Source organism: Littorina saxatilis, linkage group LG8 (assembly GCF_037325665.1).
Source record: "Littorina saxatilis isolate snail1 linkage group LG8, US_GU_Lsax_2.0, whole genome shotgun sequence".
Classification (NCBI taxonomy): Eukaryota; Metazoa; Mollusca; class Gastropoda; order Littorinimorpha; family Littorinidae; genus Littorina; species Littorina saxatilis.
This window is the reverse complement of record NC_090252.1, coordinates 17,493,740-17,513,739: the sequence shown is the minus strand read 5'-3', so window position 1 is coordinate 17,513,739 and position 20,000 is coordinate 17,493,740. Positions and strand designations below refer to the sequence as shown.

The window sequence follows — 20,000 nt, the reverse complement described above, 5'->3', positions numbered from 1 at the left end:
TCCAGAGAAACGCTCCCGAGAAGGCTAAACTCGATTTGTAGAGGTCTATGCGAGGTATGGGAGGGATGATTTTTTGGGACCCATATCTTTTTGTGGCATGTTTGAAATGTGATTGCAAATATTTAGGACAGTCGTCATTTAGAATTTTATACATGAACACAGATGAGCCTTGTTTAACGTCAGAGAGGGAGAGAGAGAGCGAGAGCGAGCGAGAGCGAGAGAGCGAGAGAGAGAGAGAGAGAGAGAGAGAGAGAGAGAGAGAGAGAGAGAGAGAGAGAGAGAGAGAGAGAGAGAGAGAGAGAGAGAGAGAGAGAGAGAGAGAGAGAGAGAGAGAGAGAGAGAGAGAGAGACAACTGTAACACAACCATACAGACAAACAGGCACGCACACACGAACAAAACCCAAATGAACACACACTGAATACATTATCCAAAATTTGATATATCGAGACTTACGAATACGTGTTTTCTGACCACATTTTGCCAAGAAAGATGTCACCTGCTTTTCTGAGTAATCAAGCAAATCTCGTAGCTGCATGGTCTGCACCCTACGTTAAGCACAGCCAGTGGTATGTTATTCCATCAATGGTTTTCTGCCTTGTGCAATTGCGTCACTGATCTTTCCTCACAAACCGAAACTCATGGGAGCATACTGAGGGCTATACATGGTTAGAACTATACTCTAGTCATAACCCAGCAAACAATGTTACGTTGTATTCACGTTGGGCAACGCTGAGTTTACGTTGCGTGTCAACGTTTTTTTTACGTAGATTTGTTTGGACGAAACCACATGGAAATAACGTTGAAAAACAACGTTGTGTTTTACGTGAATACAACGTGAATTTTTGGTTGTGTTTGTGTTGTGTTTTTTGTTTGGTGAAAATTACGTTGCGTTTTTACGTAAATTCCACGTGAATGCAACGTGAATGTTTGGTTGAAATTAGTGAATGTGGCATTGTGGTGAAAATAACTACATAAATGCTGTTATTTTAATTTTTTTTATCAATTCACAAACGCAAACAATAATTACAACGCAATAATCTAGTCACAGATCAGAACTATTCAAACAGCCCTAGCTACCATTACATTTTCTCATAAAATATGCCTACCTTGTGTAATCAATACATGCTCTGACATTTTTAGGCCTCGGCCCGTATTCTTGAAAAAGCTGCAACAGTGTGTCCTTTAAAGTCAAACTGTCGTTTAACTACCGCCCGGTATTTATTTGTACTGCCCAGTAATTATTTATTTTTCCCCGGTATTAATGTGTGTCTGGCGGAAGGTCGGCAGCTACCAGAATTGGTTATTTTTAGAATAGGAGATTCCTCATGCTTGCTCCTCTCTACAAACAATATTTGAACAAGATTTATTCTTGAAAAAGCTTCAACTCATATACTGGCCTGTAAAACCACTTACGCTCAATAAGTCCGCCAACTGCTAAGTGTTATTTATGAAACACCGGTAAGTCCTTACCGGGTTGTCTCCGAGCTGTAAAGTTAGAGGACCCATCCTCCTCCTGTAAAGTCGCTACCTGTCAGTAACTTCACCAACACTGTCCATTAAAACCGTCAAGTTTGAATAAATCTTGTCGCCGTCATCTGACGGCAATGACTCTGACACTGACCTTCCTCCGACAGCTACGTCCCCTCTCCCCTCTGGACTGTACGATGCTTGTAGTGCATCTCTACCCCAAATTGTTGCGTGTCAGGAACGCTCACTGAATGACTCATGTACTAGTAATGTGACCCGCTCAAAGAACCTTCGCCTGTGTCATCTGAACTCGCAGTCCGCTGTGAAATCAGGCAAACCAGAAGCAATATGTGACTTTATTCTGGAACAAAACCTACATGTGATGTTTCTGACAGAAACTTGGCTAAGTGATACTGGCCATGAAGCCACATGCCAACTCTTGACTCCACCTGGCTATTGTTTAAAGTCATGCCCCCGATCCTCTAGAGGTGGTGGGATTGCTGTTGTTTTCAGGAAGTCGTTAGAACCTTTTGTTACTTTCAGAACATCCGTTCCTTATGAACACACTACCTTTGAAATTGTAGAGATGGTGATTACCTGCTCTGGCACTAGCACTTGTGTGATCTGTATATACCGCCCTCCCCCCAATGCAAAGAACAAGTTCACATTCCCCATGTTTCTCACAGAAGCTGAAGAAATGCTTCAACATCACTACACTCACACCTCAAACATCGTCCTCATCGGCGATTTCAACATACAGTTCGACCAGCCACAGAACACCGACACAAGACAGACGATGGACCTTCTTGACTGTCACGACCTCAAACAGCATGTAGACACTCCCACACGCAAAACACACATCATTGACTGGATTGTCACCCATGAGTCCACTGACCTGGTGTACGACATCCTTCTGAATGACTACCTCAGATCCGATCACTCTGCAGTTTTGTTCTCTCTTAAGATGGCCAAACCATCCAAACAGAAAAAGCGCGTAGTCCGCCGTGACGTACCTCAAAGAAGTTAACACTGACACATTTCGCGCAGAAGCAGCCCGCCGACTGCTTGATCCTCCGGTATCCTCAGATCCTGTACGTCATTACGACTCCACTCTCAGCACACTTCTTGATGAACATGCGCCCGCAAAAACCAAACTCATCGTAGATAGGCCTTCTGCACCCTGGATCACAGCTGAAGTTAAGTATGCAAAACAGTTGCGTCGCCGAGCAGAGAGGAAGTCGCGAACCTCAAAGCTGGTAGTTGACAGACAGATTTACAACAAGCAAAAGGAACATGTTCAGACATTCATCACAGACGCCAAACAATCGCACTACAGCACCAAAATCTGTGAAACAACCTCTGCCAAAACACTCTTCTCCACAATGAATGACCTTCTTGGCTGCTCTTCTGCTTCTCCCTTGCCCAACAACATCGACCCCTCCAAACTGTCGCAATCTTTCTCTGATTACTTCCATAACAAGATCCAAACCATCCGTGACAAACTAGACAAAATCCCACACCAAAACTCTGAAACTCCTCCTGCATTTACAGGCACTCCCTTCACACACTTTCAGCCTCTCCCTCTCACTGTCCTGGAGAAAGTCCTCAAAGAAATGACCTTGAAAACCTGTGACCTTGACCCTCTTCCCACACATCCCTACTCTGACTGTCTTCCTGAACTCCTCCCTTCTATTCTCAAAATCATCAACACTTCTCTGCAAACAGGCACTGTCCCCAACTCCTTTAAGACTGCTATTGTCAAACCTCTACTGCAGAAACCATCGCTTGACCCAAACACTCTCAGCAACTACCGCCCTGTCTCAAACCTTTCCTTCATCTCCAAACTCCTTGAAAGAGTCGTCCTGAAACAACTCAACTCTCACCTTCTTTGCAACAATCTTCTATCTCCGCTTCAATCTGCCTATCGTCCTCACCACTCCACCGAAACTGCCCTTCTCAAAATAACTAATGATCTCCTCCTTGCCACTGACCAAGCTGAAATCTCTGCCGTCGCTCTACTTGATCTATCAGCGGCCTTTGACACAGTCGACCACAACATCCTCCTTCAACGCCTTCAGCACACCTTTGGTATCCTTTCTTGGTTCTCTTCTTATCTCACCGACCGCTACCAGACTGTTGCGATTGACAAACTGAACTCTGACCCCATCAGGCTTGAGTGCGGAGTCCCTCAGGGCTCAGTCCTTGGGCCTGTACTATTTACTCTCTACACTCAACCTCTTGACCACATCCTTGACCGACACAACGTTCTCCACCACTCTTTTGCCGACGACTCTCAACTTCACAACAGCTCATCCCCTGACCAGTCTGAATCTCTTCTTTCCTCTATCTCTGACACTATCACTGACGTGCAGAATTGGATGACAGAAAACAAACTTCAGCTCAATAGCAACAAAACTAAAGCCATTCTAATAGGCACTACATCCAAACTCTCCAAAGCCACCTCCGACTCTCTTCAACTCTCTGACTCTTCTGTCTTCTGCTGTCAAAAATATCGGAGTCACTCTAGACAACACCCTTTCCATGAAACAACACATCTCTTCTGTCTATCGCACCTGCTACTTCCAACTCCGCCGCATCGCCACTATCCGCAAGTACCTCACCACAGATGCTACCGCCAAACTGTTCACTTCCACCATTCTCTCACGTCTTGACTATTGTAACTCTCTCTTGGCGGGTCTTCCCTCTTCTTCTATCTCTCGTCTCCAACGCATTCAAAATAGCTCTGCCCGTCTTGTCTTACGGAAGAAAAAGAGAGACCATATCACCCCCCTCCTAAATCAGCTCCACTGGTTGCCCGTTCCTGCCCGTATCACATACAAAATCAACACTCTCACCTACAAATGCCTCCATGGTCTCGCCCCTGCCTATCTCTCTGACTCTCTCTCTCTCTCTCTCTCTCTCTCTCTCTCTCTCTCTCTCTCTCTCTCTCTCTCTCTCTCTCTCTCTCTCTATCTCTCTCTCTCTCTCTCTCTCTCTCTCTCTCTCTCTCTCTCTCTCTCTCTCTCTATGTCCCTTCACGAGCACTCAGATCATCTGCCGACTCCCTTAAGCTCAACATCCCCCACACCAAACTCAAAACAGCAGGTCAACTCTCATTTTCTTTCCAAGCACCTAGCCAATGGAACACACTACCTCTCCCCCTCCGTCAACAACAGTCCCTCGAATCATTCAAATCTGCACTCAAGACATTCCTTTTTTCCAAATAGTCCATGCATTCTACACTGCCCACCCCCATCCCACCCTGAATAACTGTACATATGTGATGGTTGATGGTGTGTGTGCGTTAGTGACTTTAAGTCTCCGTGTGTGTGAATGAGTGTATGTGCGCCTTGGGTCGCCTGTTGGTGAGATATGTGACCCTCCACCACGAAATGAGTCGCATGTCACCTCGCGCGGTTCTGCGCTAGGCTTAATATAAGTCCAGGGAGTGTCTGGTAACAGTGTGAGGGTCACCTTAGTCACAGGCTTATAACTCAAACAGTTTTCGCTCTTTTCTAAAAACGGTTTTCACAACTGGATAGAGCATAAAAAAACTCTAAAGGAAAATGTAAAAATATGAAAATCATGCAAAGGTGACATGCGACTCATTCCGTGGTGGAGGGTCACATATGTGCGCTTTACAAATATTCGTATTATTATTAAATATTGTTCGTAGATTTATGTCCCTCATGGTGTTATTTAAGCACCAATGCATTGCGGTGAAATAAGAGATTCTGCTCACAAAAGATTTCAACCGATGCTCGATTATAACGGCGTGTTGCGAAAGCGTGCTAGCGTCTTGTTTAATGCATTACAGTGGCGAGAATTTGTTGTCTCTGTAGCCGAACGGTTATCGAATTCGCCTGATGCGCGATTGATTCAAGTTCAAATCACCATCAGGCCTTACTTTTTTTTAAAATACTTTTTGTCACTAATTTTGTTTGTTTTTGTTTATTTTCTTCGTGTGCAAGGGAGTACGTTGTAATATCAAAATTGATTTTAAAAATTAATTTAAGGCGAGAATGAGGGTTTTTTAAATTGTTGGTTAACATTATCTACCTTGTATACGCCCACCCACCCTATACCAATTTTTCCCAAAAGTGGGGGGTGGGCGTTTAATAGGTATTATACCCTTGGCAGGAGCGGTTCCTTAGCTAGAAAAACGATATTTTGGTCATTTGCCATAAAAGTGTTCAAAGAATGCGTTATTGCACAAAACTTCCTCCTCCTCCTCTCTCTCTCTCTCTCTCTCTCTCTCTCTCTCTCTCTCTCTCTCTCTCTCTCTCTCTCTCTCTCTCTCTCTCTCTCTCTCTCACACACACACACACACACACTAACACGCACACACACATACACACACACACACACACACACACACACACACATACACACACACACACACACACACCCGTGAATCAACCTCTTCAGACATCACTTCCCGCCAAAGATGAAGCTTTGAAGATGAAGACCATTGTTGGAGCAGTCCGCGGTACAAGCCATCAACAACTGTACGACGAGTCAGGCTTTATTTCACTTTTAGATAGGCGTAAACGTCAAAAATTGATATTATTTCACAAGATTGTACACCGTAAGGTGCCAAACTACTTACTTGCGATATTGCCACCATTAGTATCAACTAATAACCCATATATCGCCAGCGCAGACCTTTAGATAGGAAAGTTCCATCGTCACTGAATTATACAGAAACTCATTTCTCCCATCTTCAACACAACTCTGGAATTCTTTACCAGACTACATAAAACTTAGTGAGTCCCTAAGTGAATTGAACCACTTTTTGTCAAAAAACGATTTAAGTCCGCCGTGTTATTGGTATTCTGGAGATCGCATTTCACAAACAATTCACTGTAAGCTCAGGCTATATATAAGTGATCTTAATAACGATTAGTGAGACGTCACGTTGCTACAGATGCTAGAATCAGAGATAGGTCGCTTCAGATTGCAGCTTCTGGAAATTTGCAAGGTTTGTTGCCTGTTAAAGAACTGGATTTTACACGTAATGTATGTCATGTACAGTAGGCAACAACAAAAACACACACAAAACAAATGGCATCGTCTGTCGACTAGTCACATAAACAAACCTGGCGAGGTATGCGTGTACTTTATACACGTGGAATAAACCGGAACCATGCGTCTTTGTTATTGACAATATTCTTTTGGATATTGAGAAAAATGGCCGACTTCCGTAGCATTATGCTTTGATGATCGGAAGAGACCATCTAATCACGGCCCCCGAATTCCCCCACGTGTTCATCAGAATAGCTATATAGACGCATGGTTCCGGTAAAATGTCAATCCATTTGATCGTAAAATAAGGGCGTGACAGTGCCGCCTCAACTTTCACGAAAAGCCGGATAAGAGGTCATCAATGATGTTTGTCAAAAAAGAGGAAAAATTAATAGTCTGGGGATATTTTACCGAACAACTCTCATGTAAAGTTTAATTAAGATCAATCCGGTATTTGTCTTGGACTCGTTCTACACACACACACACATACACACACATACACACACACATACACACACACATACACACATACACGCATATCCTTGGCATTCGATGTCATTAATCCAACAAATAAGCCCACAAATTTGTGGGGCACATTTCCAGTTTGTGGACCACAAAAATAAGCCCACAAATTTGTGGGACACATTTCCAGTTTGTGGACCACAAAATGAAGGCCAAAACAAAATGTGGGGCACAAAATGTGCGCCATAAAAATAAAGGCAAATAAAAGTAGTCCTTAAATAAAATATGAAGCAAGTTTTTGTGGACCATAAAATTCGATTGATCACTTTCCCGAGAAGTCGGTTTTAAGACACAATAAAACGCTCTTCCTCAGTGGAGTACATGAATAGTAGTGTTGACGAAAAAACATGGCGGCCGTCGTTCGTGAATCTAATATTTGGCAGTTCAACACGTCCACCAGAGAAATATATCGACAAAGAAGTTGAAACACTGACTGCCCTTCTGAAGGAATACAATCGGGATGTGAATGGTACAGCTGGACACGGTCTGCCTTGAATGGGGAGGTTGGCGATGAATCGCACTGTACACTACAGGACATTTTCCTCTCAGTCTCGTCTCACTGATTTTCAATCATCGGTTTGGATCAACCAGCAGGTAAGTTATTGTTTTTTAAAATCCAAGACATGACCATTGCAAACGTGGCCTTTGTAGAACTGAGCAAGATTTATCTGTTTTGTATGTGTGTTACCATAGTCTCATAGACCTAATATAGGTCCCTGGTGTTACTGAGTAACTGGGTGTGACTGTGAGTCACTGACTGACTGAGTGTGTTTTTGTTGTGTTCTTTTTTTTTACTCAAGTTTATAAAATGCTTGATATCTTTAATTTGCATGCACAGAATCAAATGCTGCTGTATCAGTGTATGAACTATGGTTGTAAAAGAATAAACAAAACAATTGCTGAATTAGTGAGTGATTTGGCTCTGATAGTGAAGTTGAAACAGTACTTATTTCATTTTCAAGACATTTTATGTTAATATTGTTCTGGTTTTTTTCAGGCCTCCCGAGAAACCAGAGATGATGTGCATCATTCATACAGCTCCTGTCTTCCAGTTCCAACAGTTTACCTTTAAACATGGATACATGTACTGGAGAGGTATCAGGATGACTTGGCGTGGTGCATTACATTACAGACTACCCCTGAAGAGTAAGTTACACATTTCTTTACCACTTACAGCTTTTGCTTGTCAAATCTGTATGGTAAAATTTATATATATATTAGGTATTGGTGATGGACTGGGTGGCCGAGTGGTAACGCACTTGCGAGAGGTTGCGAGTTCGACCCTGGGTCAGGGCGTTAGCAATTTTCTCCCCCCTTTCCTAACCTAGGTGGTGGGTTCAAGTGCTAGTCTTTCGGATGAGACGAAAAACCGAGGTCCCTTCGGTGTACACTACATTGGGGTGTGCACGTTAAAGATCCCACGATTGACAAAAGGGTCTTTCCTGGCAAAATTGTATAGGCACAGATGAAAATGTCCACCAAAATACCCGTGTGACTTGGAATAATAGGCCGTGAGAAGTAGGATATGCGCCGAAATGGCTGCGATCTGCGATCTGCTGGCCGATGTGAATGCGTGATGTATTGTGTAAAAAAAAATCCATCTCACACGGCATAAATAAATCCCTGCGCCTTGAATATGTGCGCGATAAAATTGCATAATTTTTTTTTAAATCCCCCCCCAAAAAAAACTGCGCTTAGAACTGTACCCACGGAATACGCGCGATATAAGCCTCATATTGATTGATTGATTGATGGTAGCCTGAAGCTATAAACAGGTACTGATGTAGATAATTCAGCAGTCTTTTGTTCTTTGTAAATTGTATTACAAATACTTTGTAGATAAAATTATTCATACATTTGAAGATGCATAGTAATACTGTGCATGGTAATTGGTATGATGTACTTTGTATATATAAATAAGGCCTAACAAAAAAATAGGTGTGGTTACGGTAACCCGACCTACCCTATTTTTAGGGGCCGACCCAATAACTTTTTATTATATTTCTCCAAAAAAAATGAAAACGAGTGCAGAAAACGCAATGAAAGCGAAAGCGCTCGAGTCGTCATGCAGACGACAGACGATGCAAGGGAAATTACTAAAAAGGCCCAACAGACGCTTGCCATGACAAAAATGGCGGCATCTTCTTCGGTTGCGAGTGCTACACGCTTGGCTTCTTTGCTATTAAGAAAAAAAAGTATTAAAAAAAAAGTGATTGCCTACCTTCCTACCCTATTTATTTTGGCTATGTTACCTTAACCACACCTGGTTTTTTTTGGCCTAATGGTACAAATATCTTTATTTCTCTCTCCTTCCCATCTTAAAGTTTGTTGCAACCCTATACTCATAAAGTGCATTATACTGTTTGTATGAACATTGAACTATTGCGATGCAAGAAAAAACAAGTCACGTAAGGCGAAATTACTACATTTAGTCAAGCTGTGGAACGCACAGAATAAAACTGAACGCACTGCATTTTTTCACAATGACCGTAGTCCGCCGCTTGTGCAAAACGGAGTGAAACTGACGAGCCTGTTTAGCGCGGTAGTGGTTTCACTGTGCTGCATAGCACGCTTTTCTGTACCTCTCTTCGTTTTAACTTTCTGAGCGTGTTTTTAATCCAAACATATCATATCTATATGTTTTTTTTAATCAGGAACCGACAAGGATGAGATTGTTTTTAAATCGATTTCGGAAATTTAATTTTGATCATAATTTTTATATTTTTAATTTTCAGAGCTTGATTTTAATCCAAATAAAACATATTTATATGTTTTTGGAATCAGGAAATCATGTAAAATAAGATAAACGTAAATTTGGATCGTTTTATGTAAAAAACTAAATTATTACAATTTTCAGATTTTTAATGACCAAAGTCATTAACTAATTTTTAAGCCACCAAGCTGAAATGCAATACCGAAGTCCGGCCTTCGTCGAAGATTGCTTTACAAAAGTTTCAATCAATTTGATTAAAAAAATGAGGGTGTGACAGTGCCGCCTCAACTTTTACAAAAAGCCGGATATGACGTCATCAAATATATTGATCCAAAAAATGAAAAAAGAAGTCTGGGGATATCATACCCAGGAACTCCCATGTCAAATTTCATAAAGATCGGTCCAGTAGTTTGGTCTGAATCGCTCTACACACACACACACAGACAGACACAAACACACACATACACCACAACCCTCGTCTCGATTCCCCCCTCTACGTTAAAACATTTAGTCAAAACTTGACTAAATTTAAAAAGGATCGAATAAAGATTGCATGGGTCACGACCTATGATCCCAGAGTGCCATCTAAAAGCCACATCATCAAAGACAACCTGCAACTTCTTTATGAAGATGACAGAAACAAAGATATTGTCCCCAAGAAAACGTTCATAGGGGCAGACAAACGGAGGAAAAAACATTGGCAAAATATGCAAACCAACAGTTCCCAAGCGTTTCATACAGCATGGACCCCGTGAACAGCCTGGCTTTTTCACATGCACAAAGAAATGTGACGCTTGCGCACATTCTCAGAATGTTCAGAGATTCACTGCTCCGCGCGTAGGGCGGAAAGGGTCAAACGCGAAAAGTATGCATCCTTTTACTCGATCCTTTTGCTCGATCATTAATTTTGACCCTTTTCGCCTTCCATATAATTAAGCTCGTCCATGTCTCTATTACACGAAGTGTGTGTTTGGATGAACGTAATATCACCGCCCTGATATGGCCCTTCGTGGTCGGCTGGGCGTTAAAGCAAACAAACAAACAAAAACAAGTCGCGTAAGGCGAAAATACAACATTTAGTCAAGTAGCTGTCGAACTCACAGAATGAAACTGAACGCAACGCAACGCAGCAAGACCGTATACTCGTAGCATCGTCACTCCACCGCCCGTGGCAAAGGCAGTGCCAGTGGAATTGACAAGAAGAGCGGGGTATTCGTTGCGCTGAGAAGGATAGCACGCTTTTCTGTACCTCTCTTCGTTTTAACTTTCTGAGCGTGTTTTTAATCCAAACATATCATATCTATATGTTTTTGGAATCAGGAACCGACAAGGAATAAGATGAAAGTGTTTTTAAATTGATTTGGAAACAAAAAAATTGATAATAATTTTTATATATTTAATTTTCAGAGCTTGTTGTTAATCCAAATAAAACATATTTATATGTTTTTGGAATCAGCAAATGATGGAAAATAAGATGAACGTAAATTTGGATCGTTTTATAAAAAAAATATTTTTTTTACAATTTTCAGATTTTTAATGACCAAAGTCATTAATTAATTTTTAAGCCACCAAGCTGAAATGCAATACCGAAGTCCGAGCTTTGTCGAAGATTACTTGACCAAAATTTCAACCAATTTGGTTGAAAAATGAGGGCATGACAGTGCCGCCTCAACTTTCACGAAAAGCCGGATATGACGTCATCAAAGACATTTATCAAAAAAATTAAAAAAACGTCTGAGGATATCATACCCAGGAACTCTCATGTCAAATTTCATAAAGATCGGCCCAGTAGTTTAGTCTGAATCGCTCTACACACACACACACACACACACACAGACAGACAGACACACACACACACACACACACACACACACACACACACACACACACACACACATACACCACGACCCTCGTCTCGATTCCCCCCTCGATGTTAAAATATTTAGTCAAAACTTGACTAAATATAAAAACAGGAAATAGCTAGAATGAAAGATTTACTCATTACTGGAATTATTTTAAATACAGTCAGTCCTTTCCTAAGCTCACAATAACAGATCTGGCCATTTTTTTTAAATTATTTTTATTTTACATGGAATAAGAGTTACAATGTAAATTGTAAGGCCCAAAAAAAAAAAATTGTCTGTTTAGGGTAACATGACCAAAAAAAGTAGGGTCGGTAGGTAGGTAAAGTTTTTTTTTGTGTGTGTGTGTGTGTGTGTGTGTGTGTGTGTAAATGCTATGTTGGCTGAACATTCACTTCTTATATTTGATGAATACATGTTTCAAAACTAACGTATAAATAAAACAGAGAGAAAGGGAGAGAAAGAAACGCCAAATGTCTCTTTTTAGCATTTTTACCTCTTAAATTTTTTTTTTCTTTTTTTTGAAATCAAAAAAAAGTTTTTGGGTCGGCGCCAAATCGATAGGGTCGGTCGGGTTACCCTAAACAGACAATTTTTTTTTTTGGGCCTAATACCGCCTGTGTACTTGGATACCTACTTCTACATTCAACACCCTGACTGCCCCGCGCAGAGTTAGAATTTTCTGAATGAATTCACATCACATTTCTCAACAAAACTGTAAGGTGTCAATGCTAAATATGTGTGTGGGATGAGGGCTCATGCTGAATTTAAAAAAATAGTAGCTTTCCATAACATTTCAGAAAAGCTGCTCACATCAGCAGCATAACAGGATATCATGTTGTTAGAAAGGTAACCTTGTGAGGAAGTCTTTTTAATTTTAATGATGAAAGATTATCTTTTTAATTTTAATGATGAAAGTATAAATATATATCCATGAAATAAATGGTTTTCACAGGAAAGAATGATGGCACCTGTAATATTACAGAACAATGTTTACAGTTTAGTTCATAGTTGTCACTGTCAGTATTACCCACACTATTCTCCATCCCACTGATCTTGTGAAGAACAAGTATTACCTCCTACCTACCTTTCCGCACCCCCACCCGCAACACACACCCTCTTCTCGATACCCAATACATATTCCCATCAGCGCACAGCAAAGTCTGGATGTGCTCAGTAATACATTTTCTTTATTTTCCAGGAAGTGAGGTGCCGAGATATGACGTGCAGGCAGCTTGCAGAGTGGTGCCTGGCTTTGCTGCAGATGATGATCAGATTCAGTCCATTCTGTGCTGACAGAGCTACCAGAACTGCTTTAATATAGTCCATCTGAAGATGCTTACACTTACAGAGGTTTTCTGTTGCCTTAGTGGTGAAATGAACATGTAACACATTAACAATAACATTCTACACAAATAATGTGTGGTGCGGTGTGGATCAAGGGTACATTTTGACTTATGTAAGTTGTCAATTCAGCTAAATACAGGTAGTGTTTGGTATGCAGATATTTTCTTACAGCAAACAGCGGTTTGTTTGTTTTTACTACATAAAGTGGTATTATCTTTTATGTTGTTTGAGTGCTTTAAGTTAAGCTGTTCACATGCAGTATTTTACACACAGGCTTAGCTTTGGGAGATGTGTGTGCATGTTTCGGTCAATGCGTGTTCATGTAAAGACTTTGTTTGCAATATTAGAATTTAGATCTTTAAACTGCATTATGCACATGAAATGCGTTAACCCATGACTTTTTCTTCCTTTGAATCCTAGTCAATACTTTATCTTGTTTAAAATTTTCATTGATTCTGTTTTTGGGTCGTTCTGGTGCATCCTGGATGGTTCAATTCATTCTTATGTTGTGCTGAAATGTTGCTTTTGTAATACAGTCTGCCAAGATTGTGTCTTTCACTTGGATGTGGTGAACTTATTTTTTAAAGGCCTGCTCTGCCTCATTAAAACACTTCGCCTCACTGTGTCAGACCTTCATCAGGCTTTTTGCATGGGATAAGAAAATCCTTCCACTTGGTCACATAGCAAAAGTCAGCACCCTGACTTCTTAGTGTGGTGATGTCTTTTCTTATTAATTTATTTCCCCCAAAAGGCATAAGTGTTTTAAACTAAATTATGTCTTACAGCTACAGTGGAACCCCCCTTTTAAGACCTCCACAAATCTGAGAAAATCAGGTCTTAAGAAGGAGGGGGTCTTAAAATGGAGGTAAATTTACAGAGGTTATGAACAGAAAGTCTGAGAAAACAAGGTCTTAAAATGGAGGGGGTCTTAAAAGGGGGGTTCCACTGTATGACTATTGGGGATTATGTGTTTGTAAAGATAGAGCTGAGAATCCTACACAGAATTCTGTGCATAGAAGGCGGCCTGAATCTTGACCCACACTGCTGGCATGACCTTCATAGCTGCATTCAACGCTTTACTTTTACCATGGTAACTTTACGGTTGCTCTCTCTGGATTGAGCATTTTTATTTCAACCAAGGGGAAAATTAAATGCCTCTGCAGAGATTCGAACCTAGGACCTAGATTTTCAGGCCGATGTCCTAACCACTACGGTAGTTTTTTTTTTTTATTGTAAGATGGATATATATATGTCTAGCGGATGCAGCTACATGTACAAATGTGCCAAATTAGAACTTGCATTCTCAGCCTATAATCTTTGGCCATTCATGTGAGTACTAAATATTGTGAATGCATGTGAGACTGCCTTGTTTTACTTTTGTGAAATGTGTGAACTCACTTTGTTTACATCTTTGTGTTAATAAATACAGTTTATCAGTTACCTCTGTTTGTTTCTTCTGCAAGTATGTCAAATCAAATGGCCCCCACACACCCTCATGCGCACAGACACACACAAAATCAGATCTCAAGTGTAAGTATTCTTTTTGCAGTTTTATTTTAATGCCCATAATCAGTCAAACAAATATATCATCACACTTGACTTGCACATATGTAATGTGTAAATGTTTCAGGTCACCATCTGTCCTGGCTTGAACATGCAATAAGAACACCTCTACACAAACACATGTACAGTCAACCGGCTAGCTGCTTCCCTGTAAGGCATATTTTTATATGAATTAATCGATTTTCCGCAGACAGCAGCCAGGTAGTGGATCTCTAGTATATGTCCAAGCAGACGGTTGATCTTAGTACAACACATCAAGGAAAAAAAATATTTTTTAAATCAGATCCAACATCTAACCTTCCAAAGTTCATAATCAATAAAGAAGAATGGCCTATGTTACTGGAACCCTATACCCTGTATTTATGACTTAAGGCAATGTGCGGCAGTAAAATTACCAAACTTAAACTTGAAGAATACAGTCAAGGAATAACTCAGTTTTCTGGGTAGTTATTGAAGTGACTTATTAAAATGAATGAAAACATTGTGGATGGATATTGACTGCTGTTGCGATGAAAACTGGCATTTACAGCGTCATACGGGATTTCTAGAAAACGGCTTTACAGTAACATCATACATCAGAAATTCATAATATTTGGCACAAGGATACACATGTATTATATCTACAATCATATAGAACGTGTTTTTTTTTAAACAACTACAGTTGAATTTAAATTAATTATTGTAATGAATATGCAGTGAGAAATTCGTTCATTCTTATGACAAAAGATATTAAAATTCAACTGTAGTCTGTTGTAAACAAATCGTTCTATATGATTGTAGATATGATACATGTGCATCTTTGTGCCAAATATTAGGAATTTCTGATGTATGATGTCGCTGTTAAACTGTTTCCTAGAAATCCAATGTAACGACTGTTTCCATAGCAACGGCACTCTATGTCGATCAGTATTCACAATCCTCCGAAAGCGGCGTATGGCTGCCTAAATGGCGGGGTAAAAACGGTCATACACGTAAAAATCCACTCGTGCAAAAACATGAGTGTACGTGGGAGTTTCAGCCCACGAACACAGAAGAAGAAGAAGAAGTATTCACAATTGTTCTATTTATTTTTATGTCACTTCCCAGAAAACCAGGTTATTCCATGTATTCTCCAAATTCAATTTTACTGCCGCACATTTCCTTAACAAAATGTAAGATTTACTGTACTTTGACCGAGCAATTTTTGTAAGTGGACAGGCCTTAGTTTTATTTCGGTGGCATAATTCAATGCGCTTCGTCAAAATATCTCGAACTGAAACCAAAAGCAGACGCAAGACTTATGGTCAGTTGGAGTTGTCTCCCGTACTCCTAACTTTAATGTGCTGCAGACAGGTGTGCCCAAACAGCCCATATCACAAACGGTTTGGAATTCCCGAAAACACAAGATCCGCACTGCACAACTTCAGTGCACATGTACGCGAGAGTGCTCGGTCGCTTTTTGAAAATGTGTATCTTGAGAGAAAAATATAGAATAGTGCGCTGTCCGAAGGAATGGAGTTCTTATCGGACAATGACAGCGCTCAGTTCAAAACGATAGGACATCTGACCGCCATGCGGCTATGTGAATCGGACATTTGAGCCTTTCAATCCGTCTATGTCGGACGCCTGACGACATCCCCGAGGCTTTTACATGAAATAAGACCATACAGGCACTAATAGTTGCATACCAAAAATGAACTGCCTCAAGGCTCTCTATGCAGAGTGGTATCTTTTTTAAAGAATAAATTCAGGTACAGCTTCTTCTAAAGAAAAAAAAATTCACCGAAACCACCAAAATATCTACCTCACTACTGAAAGCAGTCAAAGTGTTGATTTTTGGTCTGTGACCAAGTGGAGGGATGGTCTTATCCCATGTTAAAGGTGAGGACAACTTTTTAAATGAGGCGTAGTGGGCCTTTAAAACATTGACACAAATTTACAATAGCAACAAGTTGTAATGCTCAGTACAACCAATACTGAGTGGACATTTACTGCCGCTGTTGCTGTAGTTTCCCCATCGATCACAGCTGGACTTGGATAGCACTGCTTTTCATCCACATTCACTGGCCAGGTCTTCGTCATCTTCTGTCCCTACTGACAAATTTCTGTCCCTACTGACAAATAAATGAGAAAGGAACTGATCTTAAATCCAAACACAATGACAAGAACAAGTTTTAAGTATGAGTAAGGAGTAAATTGTGTTTCTAACTGACACCAGAGACATACCCTATGTCTCTGCTGACACACACACACACACTAAACCCACATAAATGCCAAGAGCGTAAACATTCTAATTCCCTGGTAGACAAGTTCCAATGCCTACTTTTTAACATATATGAAATATAGAAGAAACATTCCCTGTCAGCGCTTGCTATCAAATTCAAAAAGCAAAGCAAAGGTGTGTAACATCAATCTGCAGGGCTAGAACAATCTGCAGGTATTATTACTATTAATGTCTGGCAGCTCTCCTGACTGGCCAGGGAAAATCAAACACACACACACACACACACACACACACACACACACACACACACACACACACACACACACACACACACACACACACACACACACACACACACTTCGGTTCTCACACACAAACACACACCAACAGTCAGAATGTAACCAGAACTTGAGACTGAGAGGGAGGATAAAACACAATATGATCATGTAGCAGAACTCTTACCTGAATTGCCATTAGCATGAAATATTTCCCATTTGAGTCTTGACAGCCTCTGGATCATGAAGGTATCAATCTGCTTCTTCCACTGTGCCGGATCGATGCCAACCTGTAATATGTAATAATTTATTGGCTGAAGTAACATTCCTCTGAGCAACGAATTTAAAACAGTTAGTTGACAGGACAAGTAGTACTAGGAGCTACATGCAGTATGTGGAGGAACAACAAACACACTGTCCACAGAACCAGATGAATTTACACACTGCACCCTCCCCCGTAAAACAACAACAACAACAAACGACAACAGACGACCAAACCAACATTAACGCTTGATTCTTATGATACTGTGGGACAGTGGCATTGATATCTTTCTAGAATATAAAATTTTATAAGTCCTTTTACATTTAGTGAAGTTTTGACTGAATCAGTGAACTGAATCTGTTCACATAGACTGATAGAGTGACAGACATACAATGTAGACAAGTTGATGTGTGCATATATATATATATTCTATACATGCATATTACATAACATGTATATATATGTATAACATGTATGCATGTGTGTAGAGCACAAAGGAAACAAATACTAGAACTTGACACACAGTTTCACTGAGAATGAGATATATCCTGACAGTGAGTGAGTGAGTGACTGTTTACAGCAATACATTGTACTTTATTAAACTTAAAGGTACACACTGAAAGTCATGCGCTTCTAGTATTAGTAATGATTCTAATACTGGAGGAACTGCATGATCATCATACTGGTGAAATAAAGCTAAGAGGTTCGAGCAGTTCTGTGGTTTGGACTCTAAGTCAGTAGGTGTTCATTATTTTATTATTATCCCTGAACATGAATTATAAAAATAAAATGAAAACACTCTCTCAGTCTTGCTCACAGTCACACACACACCTCCATATGAGTTATTCTGACCAGAACTTGAGAATGTAAGGGAGGGGAAGGAAAAAACACACTGTACATCATAACACTGACAGTTGTACATAATAAAATCTGCGGCAGTGGCATCAACTATTTTACTTCTGTCAGTGACAGCCTCAAGATCATGCAGCAATCGGTTGGCTTTTTCAGCTGAGAGGAGACCTTGAAGTTGAACATACTAGCTCTAGCTCTCTTCTGATTGATGCCAACCTGCAATAAAATAATTGGGAACCGATCAGAAGGTTACCTATTTGAGTATTTCAAGTTAGACTCAATCTTTAAAAACAAAAAGAATTTATAAAATATTATGATCATGCACCTTGAAAAGAGGTTGCAAAAACGTGGTAGTGGTAATCTTCTTCTTCAAATTAATGAGAAAATCCCTGTACAGGGCAACTATCTACGTGTTGGTTCAGTGAACGATACCTTGCGCCTGTGGACTGACACAGTGACACTGACAGTGACTCGAGTGAGTCGAAATGACACATGTTGCAACACATACTACCATAAACCCACTCTCAGTTATGAAACGAAACATGGAAACTTACCTCTGGTTAATATGCAAAGGTTCGCCCGTCCCAATTCTCTTGCATTAGCAAACATCATTGCCATTGGAGATTCTTTCCAAACAGATCGCCTTCGACCGCCATTAACTAAAAACCGAAACGCAGTAGGTCTGAAAACCACGCTCAACGTCCAAAATAAGGAGGGAAAAAAGAGCTCAAACATTTTTTGGGGGCAAAAACACTGTTTAAGCCCCACAAATATTTGTCCTTATTTTTTATGAAGCTTAATTTGTGCCCCTTATTTTATGCTCCACAAATACAGTTTGTGGCCCACAAAACCAAAATGTGTCCCATAAAAATAAGCCCCAGAAAATGTGAGGCACATTTGCAGTTTGTGGGCCACAAATTTGTGCCCTTATTTTGTTGGATTAATGACAACAAATGCCAAGGATACACACACACACACACACACACACACACACACACACACACACACATACACACACACACACACACACACACACACACACACACACACGCACGCACGCACACACACACACACCACACCCTCGTCTCGATTCCCTGTCTATGTAAAAACATGTCAAAACTTGACTAAATGTAAAAAAAATAGGTCCTTACACAGACTCTATAGGGACGCCATGTTTTACTAATGCAGTCAACGAATGTGTGCAGTTAATTGTTACATACTATCATGTGCGTTTGACAGGAGAAACAGTTTGGATGCGGACCCATCTCCGACAGAACGAACTTTTTGTTTTTGTTCTGACCATCGGCCTGTCCTGTGCAGTAACACCTACGACATGTGTGGCACCCTCATGTGTGGTGGGGGAATCAACATATGTGAGATGTTATTTCCACAAAGACATTAATATTACCAAAGATGAAATTCTCGTCAAACACTATGCTGTCGGAGCAAGCGAAAAGGATGGAGGTAAGAATGTAATTGGATTGTAATTCCTTCTCTGTTCCAATGTGACGATATTATCCCACGGAGAAAAACGTGTCGTTTTTACATTAAGTCGAGTTTTGCCTACATTGGTTTACGCAGACTGGAAATGGAAACGAAGGTGATTTTGAATGTGTGTGTGTGTGTTGTGTGTGTGTGTGTGTGTGTGTGTGTGTGTGTGTGTGTGTGTGTGTGTGTGTGTGTATGTGTCACTGTGTGTGTGTGTGTGTATATGTGTGTGTATGTGTGTGTGTATGTGGGTGTGTATGTGTGTGTATGTGTGTGTGTGTGGGTGTGTGTGTGTGTGTATGTGTGCGTGTGTGTGTGTGTGTGTGTGTGTGTGTGTGTGTTGTTCTGAAAGCTTTGTTTCAAAGTGTTCACCATCTTCCATGTCTGAACATATATATAAGTATACCTTCGGGAAGTTA

General features: G+C 40.5%; 1 protein-coding gene and 1 long non-coding RNA gene across 2 annotated transcripts in view; both read left to right on the top strand.

The window, feature by feature from the left end:
• LOC138972946 (uncharacterized) overlaps positions 1-20,000 on the top strand; it is a 26,721-nt gene that overhangs the window by 788 nt on the left and 5,933 nt on the right. The window contains exon 2 of the mRNA XM_070345607.1: positions 19,333-19,557. Within this exon, the coding sequence (XP_070201708.1) occupies positions 19,347-19,557 (211 nt within the window). The 5' untranslated portion in view covers positions 19,333-19,346. The remainder of the gene's footprint in view (positions 1-19,332; positions 19,558-20,000) is intronic.
• Positions 7,028-13,207, top strand: LOC138972960 (uncharacterized). Its single transcript, XR_011457830.1, has 3 exons — positions 7,028-7,610; positions 8,014-8,162; positions 12,793-13,207. It is a non-coding gene; the product is annotated as an uncharacterized lncRNA (long non-coding RNA).